The 9,238-nt window shown below is 37.3% G+C and overlaps 1 protein-coding gene across 1 annotated transcript in view; it reads left to right on the top strand.

The window, feature by feature from the left end:
* The window catches only part of DSG4 (desmoglein 4), a 57,133-nt gene that overhangs the window by 25,759 nt on the left and 22,136 nt on the right, over window positions 1-9,238 (top strand). The window contains exons 8-10 of the mRNA XM_027772645.1: window positions 1,528-1,694; window positions 1,964-2,098; window positions 3,137-3,322. Of these exons, the coding sequence (XP_027628446.1) occupies window positions 1,528-1,694; window positions 1,964-2,098; window positions 3,137-3,322 (488 nt within the window). The remainder of the gene's footprint in view (window positions 1-1,527; window positions 1,695-1,963; window positions 2,099-3,136; window positions 3,323-9,238) is intronic.

The raw sequence follows: 9,238 nt of genomic DNA, 5'->3' as shown, positions 1-9,238 counted from the left end.
TTTCCCTTTCAAATTTATGCCTGCCTGTATACTTCTAAATAATTTTGGGAAAAATAAGATTTCCGAAGAAAGGCTGATAAACACTTTGTTTGTTTTTGCTAAAGGGTACATGCACTTGTCAGAGAATGAGAGAGACAGAAAGTGCCCACCATGGGGACGGTCACACCATAATCCCTCTTCTCCATTTCTCCTCTTGGGATTTTGGGCACACACTCAGACATGCCTGGAGTGTTTTTCAAGCCACCAGTCTGAGAATCGAACTATGCAATTGGCCATGTGGGATCCAACCACCATGTTACCAGCTGGCCCAACAACAACAACAAAGAAATTGTTTAACATAGGATGGAAGATCACAGAGAGGCAAAGAAAAGATTTTGCCTAAAAGGAACTGAGAGAGGGACTCTAAAGTCCATCTCTGCTTCATTAACACACTTCAGACAACACTGGTGAAGGGAGAGAAGGTGAAACTCACGGCCATGTCCTCTCAGTTGCATTGCAGCTTTGTAAATGCTTTCTCGTGGGAGGATAGTTTCTGAACAAATGACTTCACTGCTAGAGCACACTCTTAAAACTATGCATTCCATGACTTCTGGCTCTTTCTGTTCAAGGGATCTCTGGTTCTATGGTAAGATTTTTTACTTTCAGGCTTGGCAAAAGAACAAGAGGGTCCAGCCACATTGTCACAGCAGTATAGAACACTCCACAATACTGAAGCCAATGAGCAGGTCCCAAGTTCACATCCCGATGTCACCCTGCACAAGTATAGCATTGGAGGATGCCCATAATCCTGACTGGTTGAGCCCGGGGGTGCAGAGTGGTATAAAGATCCTGGTGAGGAATAGGGATCTCTCTCTCTGTCTCTCTGTCTCTCTTTCTCTTGGTAAATAAATAAACATTTTTAAAAAGACAAGTTTATCAAGAACATGTCAACTCTGGAAAATGTTTCCTGTGGACTTATGTCCTTGGGGATTGGCCTAGAATACTAGCTTTGTATCCCTAGGAATAATTTAAAATTTCTTAGATTCCTATGGACAAATCTTTCCACTAGTTATGTATTTTTTCACTGGTAAAATTCTGTTATCTTTCAATCCAACCAATAGTAATTCTTTGATTTCTGGATGCGTGGTAATAATACAAGTACTCAATAAATAACTATAATGTCAAATTTATTCAACGATAATCTTTCTTAAACATTTTAAAGTAATTTTCCAAGACCATGGCACTAACACAACTGATATCATTGGTTTTCGCATCTCTTTAATAGTCTTTTTTATTTATCAAAGAGATTTTGCTACTGATTTATCAGTTAACCATTTAAGTACAAATATTTTATGAAGGATTTTATAAAAGCAAACCGTACTTATTTTTGTAATCACTGGTATAGCAGAAAAGTTATAATATAGCCTTATGGAAAACTTGAACAGAAAGAATTTGGAAGAAGACCAATCAGTTCTTCCTATGCCTAATGATTTGCTGAACTAATTCTTACACAGAATCCCAATCATTCTCCACCACCTTCATTTCTAGATGTAATGGTAGTAAAAGTAAGTGCCACAGATGCCGATGAAGACAATCACCTGAATTCTAAAATCGCCTACAAGATCGTCTCCCAGGAGCCTGCAGGGGCACCGATGTTCATTCTCAACAGATACTCTGGAGAAGTCCGCACGATGTCCAGTTTCCTTGACAGAGAGGTAAAGCCCCAGAATGAATGATAAGAAATATGGGGTTCCATTTCAAATAACAAGCATGAAATGATCTTTGTTTACTTGTACTCCAATGTAAAGAAGGGGATGGAAATAATCATTTATGAAAATTAAAATATGAATTATGTCGATTTCATTGGTGCGTGTGTACGTATGTGTGTGTGTGCGTATGTGTGTGTGTATGAAATAATAGCACTGAGATATGTAGAATTCTGTTCGAGACCTAAGCCTTGCAATTCCTTTTTATCGTAATTAAGCAACACAGTATGTACAACCTCCTTGTGAGAGGCTCAGATCGCGACGGAGCTGCAGATGGGCTGTCTTCCGAGTGCGACTGTAGAATCAAGATTTTAGACGTCAATGATAATTTCCCCATTTTAGAGAAAACTTCGGTAAGTGGTTGTTCTTATCATTCTTTTTCCATGTCAATAATTGATTTGCTTTCCTGCTAGTTCATGGGCCTAATTCTGTTACACATCCTTAGCTTGGCTGTATAAAACTTGGAATTTCTTATGGAGAGCAATATATCTTAACATTGCGTGTTTGTCTTTGCCTAAATATTTCAAATCTCTGTGAAAGCAACAATCTGTCTACTCCATAGACTCTCTTCACAGAAACATATTATTACTCTGAGAATAGTATAATGCTGATATATTTCTATATGCCTCATAATTTGCTTAATTACGTATATCAGAGACCCAGCTATTCTCTGAACTTCCATTTTCATCTTTAGGCATAAAAAAGCATAAAAGCCCAAGCGGCGCCCAATCTGGCTTGCTGCCTATTTTGTAAAAACCTGTTTTATTGGACCACAGCCATGCTCGTTCCTTTATGTGGTGTCTGGGGTGCGTGTGCTGCAACAGCAGCGATGAAAGCTGTAGAACAGGGGGCTGGCAGGTGATGTAGTGGTTAAGGGTGCTGGATTGCCACATAGTCGACTGAGGTTCAAGTCCCGGATCTGGCGGCTTGCTTTCTTACTTTCCCTCTCTTTCTCTCTCACTCTGTCCCTCTCTGGTCAAATAAATTAATTAATAAAGTTAAATGGAATGATTCTTTTTATTAAAAAAAAAAAAATCTTCAGCACAGACACTGACTCTCAAAGCCTAAATCTGTACTATCTGGGCCTTTACTTTCCTGGGGAAAAAATCTGATCCTTTATCCAAAAGAAAAGAGGGAAATGAAGAATATTAAAATGAGCAAGGACTGTGAGACGAAGCGCCAGTGTAACCTCCATTTCCTGTACAGCACACAGACATCAGTTTTATCTTACAATCCTTTTATTTTTATATTCTGATGGAATGTATGGCATTTACTAATGGCACAAAACCCGTTGACACAATTTGTTGTTCATTTTTAAATAATAATTACGTATTAGTAAATATGTTCTTTTGAAAGTCCTTTGAGTGTGAAATCGATCTATATCATTTCAGTATTCCGCCAGTATTGAAGAGAATTGTTTGAGTTCAGAACTGATGCGATTACAAGCAATTGATCTCGATGAAGAAGGCACCGATAACTGGTTGGCCAAATACGTCATTCTTTCTGGAAATGATGGGAATTGGTTCGATATTCAAACAGACCCACAAACTAATGAAGGCATTGTGAAAGTTGTCAAGGTACAGTCTGGGATCTGCAATATTTTCATCTAAAGAAAACATTTAAAACAACTGAGAATCTGCCATAAAAAAAAGTACTTTATAACTACAAATAGTGCTTATATCAACAAGCGTCCTAGGTAAATGACTGTCGGTCTGAGCCATCCAACCCAGCAACACAATATATCTTACCAAGAAAAATAAACAGGTGGTTTTCTTCTCACAGAGCTCAGCATCTAGTTGAGAAGATAGAGCGAGAACCCCAACGTTACATAATGTATGAGAGTTAACCATATAATAACCAGTGGCACAGATGCTAGCATGAAAACATAATTAATTGCCGAGTGGGTGAAATGTGAAATAATTAACGAGACAAGAGACGGTAAGATGCTTCTGAGCTAGTCTGTCTCATGCAAGGAATTAAGTCTTAGTTTCCATGTAAGAAATAAGGTTTAAGCAAGACCTTATAACTGAGATGGCTGATGTGGCTAACACTTAGAGACAAATTTTTCTTAAATCATTTGCTTTTACTTCATGAATAACAGTAAAATTAAAAACTTTATGAATTAGAAACAAAGCCCAACTATAAGATTCAACTTAACATATTAAGGTTCAACTTAACATAAACATCACGAGATAGATATTCATTTTTCCACAATGGAAATTGCTACAAACAACATAACACTTACAGTTAAGAAAAAAATACACTTGGGGTGCACACATACATAAATGTTTAGTTTAGTACACAGTGTAAGCCTAATTGTTTAATTTTGTTATTCTTTTCTCTACTCATGTTACTGTGAATTGTTTTCAAATAGTATATTTAAAAGCCTTTTGGTTTTTGTTTGTTATTTTTAATTTTTTAAGAATTATTTTTATTTAACTTTATACACAATATATCTTACCAAGAAAAATAAACAGGTGGTTTTCTTCTCACAGAGCTCAGCATCTAGTTGAGAAGATAGAGCGAGAACCCCAACGTTACATAATGTATGAGAGTTAACCATATAATAACCAGTGGCACAGATGCTAGCATGAAAACATAATTAATTGCCGAGTGGGTGAAATGTGAAATAATTAACGAGACAAGAGACGGTAAGATGCTTCTGAGCTAGTCTGTCTCATGCAAGGAATTAAGTCTTAGTTTCCATGTAAGAAATAAGGTTTAAGCAAGACCTTATAACTGAGATGGCTGATGTGGCTAACACTTAGAGACAAATTTTTCTTAAATCATTTGCTTTTACTTCATGAATAACAGTAAAATTAAAAACTTTATGAATTAGAAACAAAGCCCAACTATAAGATTCAACTTAACATATTAAGGTTCAACTTAACATAAACATCACGAGATAGATATTCATTTTTCCACAATGGAAATTGCTACAAACAACATAACACTTACAGTTAAGAAAAAAATACACTTGGGGTGCACACATACATAAATGTTTAGTTTAGTACACAGTGTAAGCCTAATTGTTTAATTTTGTTATTCTTTTCTCTACTCATGTTACTGTGAATTGTTTTCAAATAGTATATTTAAAAGCCTTTTGGTTTTTGTTTGTTATTTTTAATTTTTTAAGAATTATTTTTATTTAACTTTATTTAAATTTGACCAGAGAAGGACAGAGTGGGGGTGAGAGGGGGAATGAGAAATCAAGCCACCAGGTCCAGGACTTGAACTGTGGTCAGCCATGTGGGAGCTAAGTGCCCTTAACTACCACACCACCTGCCAGTTCCTTGTTTGTGTTTTCTTTCTAATTTTCTATAGAGTGTGTGCACTCACGGAAGAGATACAGAGCACCCCCTGGGGAGGAGGGCCATGTCCATAATCCCTTGGGGATGTCCATGGAGGAGAAAGTGTCTTCTTCTTCCCTCTCTCCTTCTCTCTGTCTGTCTCTCTCTGGCAAGTGTGCACATCCACTGGCCAAATAATAATAATAATAGTATTACTACCTTACCATCAAAACACAACTATGCACACTGAAATCATACAGTATATTAATTTATTAGATGGTCACCAAATGATGGAAAATATCAAAATACTTATTTTAAGATTCTTTTTGTTTATTTATTTTATGGAAGTAAGAGTGAGGGAAAAACAAGCACCCTCACAGGGTCTCACACTGTGATCCATACCTGTTCCCCAGTCCATAGCCTCCCCAGCTAGCTAAGATCATGGGTGTACACCCAGTAAACACAGGTGGATCAGGGAACCAAACCAATGACCTTCCATATGGCTTCACCACTAAGCCAACTCTATATATACTTTTTAAGATTGTCATTCAAGTGAAAACAAAATTTCAAAATTACTTAAAAGAATATGCAACAGACTTCCTGTTTGAAGTACATTGCTTTGGGCCAGAAGTCAGAAAACTGTGACCCACACACCAAATCCATCTTGTCCTCTGTTTTGTAAATAAAGTTATTTTGTAACACAACTACACACATTCATTAAGGTGTTTACTATGCTTAGTTCCACACTCCAATGGCTAAACTGAATACTTGAGACAAAAAAGTATATATGACCCCCCCACACCTAAAATATTTACTATCTGTTTCTTAACCTTAAAAAGTTTTCCAATTACAGTTTAAAGACCAAGAAAAGCTTGGATATTTTTAAAATAACAATAGCATTATGAAAGATTGGAAAGATTAAAGTTATGAAAATAATGATTAATCAAGTCCTGAAGTACTAAGAATCTAAGGCAATAGCAATAAAAGTGGAAATGAGAGAAAGCGTGTAAGAGCTACTGCCAAATATAGTGTGAATAGGAATAGAGAAATGAGATGTCATCCACCACCCTATCAAATTCTGAATATTTCATTTTTTCCAAGGATCATAATTTATTCAACATTGTATGCTGGTTAAAAATGATTATCTAAACATACTGTGCAATCTTTACGTATTTTCTTAATATCTTGAATAATGACTTCATAAATTTTTTATGATATGTAGCTATTCATTTAAGCTTTGTTTTTTATCTGTCTCCAAAACTACTAAAATATTAGTAAAAACTTTACACATAAGCAACTTGACCTAAATATCTTTCTAGCCCTAATACTTAGCCCAATGTTCAGAAGACAGCAGAAGCAGACTCTCAAAACTCAAGCTAGTGTTCATGATGAAGTCTATCTGAAACAAGTGAACGGTGTAGACCTGACCCAAGTAGCAGTCACTGAACTGAACTTGATTGCATCATTTGTAATTTCTCCTTAAGATATAAATGAAAAAGAAAACTATGTTAACCATCCAGACAAGGCACCATTAATGACTTATATAATGTATCTTCCATGATAGCTACTAGATTTTTAAATGTTTACTTAGTTAATTGCCAGAAAAAAAAACTATTGCAAAATAAATTACATGAAAAAAGTGGTCAAGAGACCAGAAGTTAGCATAATGGCTATGTCACTGGACTCCCATATAGTCAACCACGGTTCGAGTCCCAGACCTGGTGGCTTAAACTCACGCCGGGCACATGTTCTTGAGTGCCCAAGATCCCGAGAGGAGAATGGAGGAGAAGGGATTGCGGCATGGCCATCCCCCCTGGGGGTGATTTCTTGCTTTCTATCTCTGTCTCTCTCTGTCTTTCTGGCGAGCACATGCGCCCTATAGCAAAAACTTCTTAAAAAAAAAAAAAATTGGTCAAGGTAGTGTTAGATGCTGTGTAGACAATCTGTCTACCTATTATTTTCTGGATGATAACTTTCCCATTACCTTAAAAGAATAAGAAAAAATATGCTTAAAACATCAAAATAATATGGAAAAGCTAGTTAAATTCAATTTAAAAATTTTAATTGTGTATTACTCAAAGCCCAAAGAACTACTTGTTTTATAAAATACAAATGTAATCGTCCCAGCATCTGTCATTTTAAACACCCAGTGGTCAGCCTCTTAGTCCAAATCCATCTGGAACAGGCTGACTAATGTTCTCTTCTACCCTCCCCATTTCCATTCAAGTCATCAGTTAACCTGTGAAAACTGGCCCCTCGGTACTGTGCTTCTGCCTAAGCTTTAAAAAAACCCTTTCATAGTCTGAGAACATTACAAATAATTCAGCTTAACAAAAAATCAATTGAGAATTGCTACGTATTAGAGATATGAAGATGAATGAGACATAGTCCCTTGTTTTCAAGGAAGTTTTAAGAAGAGGAAATCTCTAAGAGAATCGAAAATCTGTCAATAACAACCTCCTTTTAGTCGTCTCTGATACATGTGCATGGAAATAATAACAAACAATATAAATATATATTGGGGTATGCATACACCCATTCACTTTAACACTGAAAAGAAAAGCAAAATACTCCCCAATTAGAATTCCAAAAAGAATTCTCTGTATGTCTTTATTTGTTGTTGTTTGCCAGAGGGCAACTGTGCTCATTGGAGACAGAGACAAAGACAGTGAGAGAGAGAAAGCACCCTCCATGGAGTATTATTACACTATAATCCCTTCTCCTCCATTTCTCCTTTCAGAATTTTGAGCATGCATACACTTGTGCCTGGTGTGTTTTTCAAGTCACCAAATCCAGGACTCAAACCTAGCAGCTGGCTATATGGGTTCTAGCCTCTTTAACCACCAGGCCATGGACTGACTTGACTCTCAATTTTTGTAATCATTCTAACATGTATTAAGCAGTCTCTCAAAAGTTACTGTTGTGTTTGTACAGGCTTTACACAGATTATCGTGTTTAATTATCAAAAACTCTGAGAGGATAGTGATTCTTTTTGTATGAAAAGTGAAACAAAGTCAAAGAGGTAAACTAACTTGTCTCTGTTTACCCAGGTGGCAAATGGGAGAGACAAGGTCCAAGCGGATCTCTCTGATCTCAAAGCCCCACTGAACTGCCACCCCCGTCCTCTGCTGTGTAATTAAGAGCCAGTAGAACAGGTTTTAGGAAAGAAATAGTGTCCTAAAATTTTCCCTCTGCGGTTGTTTAGCTCTACAAAGTCCATCCCCTCAGTGTGCCCCTTCGGGTCTCTTCCAGACACATTCCTACCAGAAAATGCCCTTTCCTAGAAAGCAGAACAAACACATTCTGACAGATAGTTCACCACTTCCTCAGTTCCCTGGCAGAGAAAAACTGCTATCACATCACTCCTTTTTGACGAAACTTCTAACCTACTCCCTTCATTTTAATTTTAAAATGAATCAGTGTCCCTCTAGAAGTAGTAGAGTTTTATTAAATTAGATTAAAAAAAAAAAAGTCCAGATGTGAGACACTAACAACTTAGCCTCTACACTAAAATTTACTGGAGCAAAGAGCCTATCGGAAGGCAAATCTGTTTCTGAAGGGATCGTTTTCACCCTGAGCCCATGTCAAGTCTAGCTGTAGGTTCCCACAGGCTAGGCCCACAACTCTAACACACACCTGCCTGTCCTTGCTAAGGGGTGATTTTCTAATCTTGCTTTAAACTGCAGAGACAGTTTTCCAACCTCTTCATTCACTCCAAGAAAAGGCTCCACCATAAACAGTTGCACTTATGCTTTTCACAACCTATGGACACCATCAGAAAATCTTTGATAAAGGGCTTCACTTGCAAAGAATGAATGTGTGACCCTTTTCTCCATTTATCTTTTGTAATCCTCCCTGCTAGAAGAAAGATTGGTCCAATTTCCTGCCCCTAGAGTCTTTGAATTTCGGTAATGAATCCAACTTTAGACATATAATTGTCATCACACCGTTCAATAGAAAAAGAACTATTCTGACAAACAAAAGTGCATTTGTGTGTATACATAAGAAAACCCTGGGACCAGCAGTTGGTGTAATGGCTATGTCGCTGGACTCCCATGTAGTTGACTGCCATTAGAGTCCCTGGACCTGGTGGCTTAAACTCATGCCAGGCACACCTGCACGTGTGCCCAAGATCCCAAGAAGAGAATGGAGAAAAAGGGATTGCGGTGTGGCCTCCCCTCCCGGGGGGGGGGGGGGTTTTCC

Source organism: Tupaia chinensis, unplaced genomic scaffold, assembly GCF_000334495.1.
Source record: "Tupaia chinensis unplaced genomic scaffold, TupChi_1.0 Scaffold000290_1, whole genome shotgun sequence".
Classification (NCBI taxonomy): Eukaryota; Metazoa; Chordata; class Mammalia; order Scandentia; family Tupaiidae; genus Tupaia; species Tupaia belangeri.
This window is presented reverse-complemented; position numbering and strand designations above follow the sequence as displayed.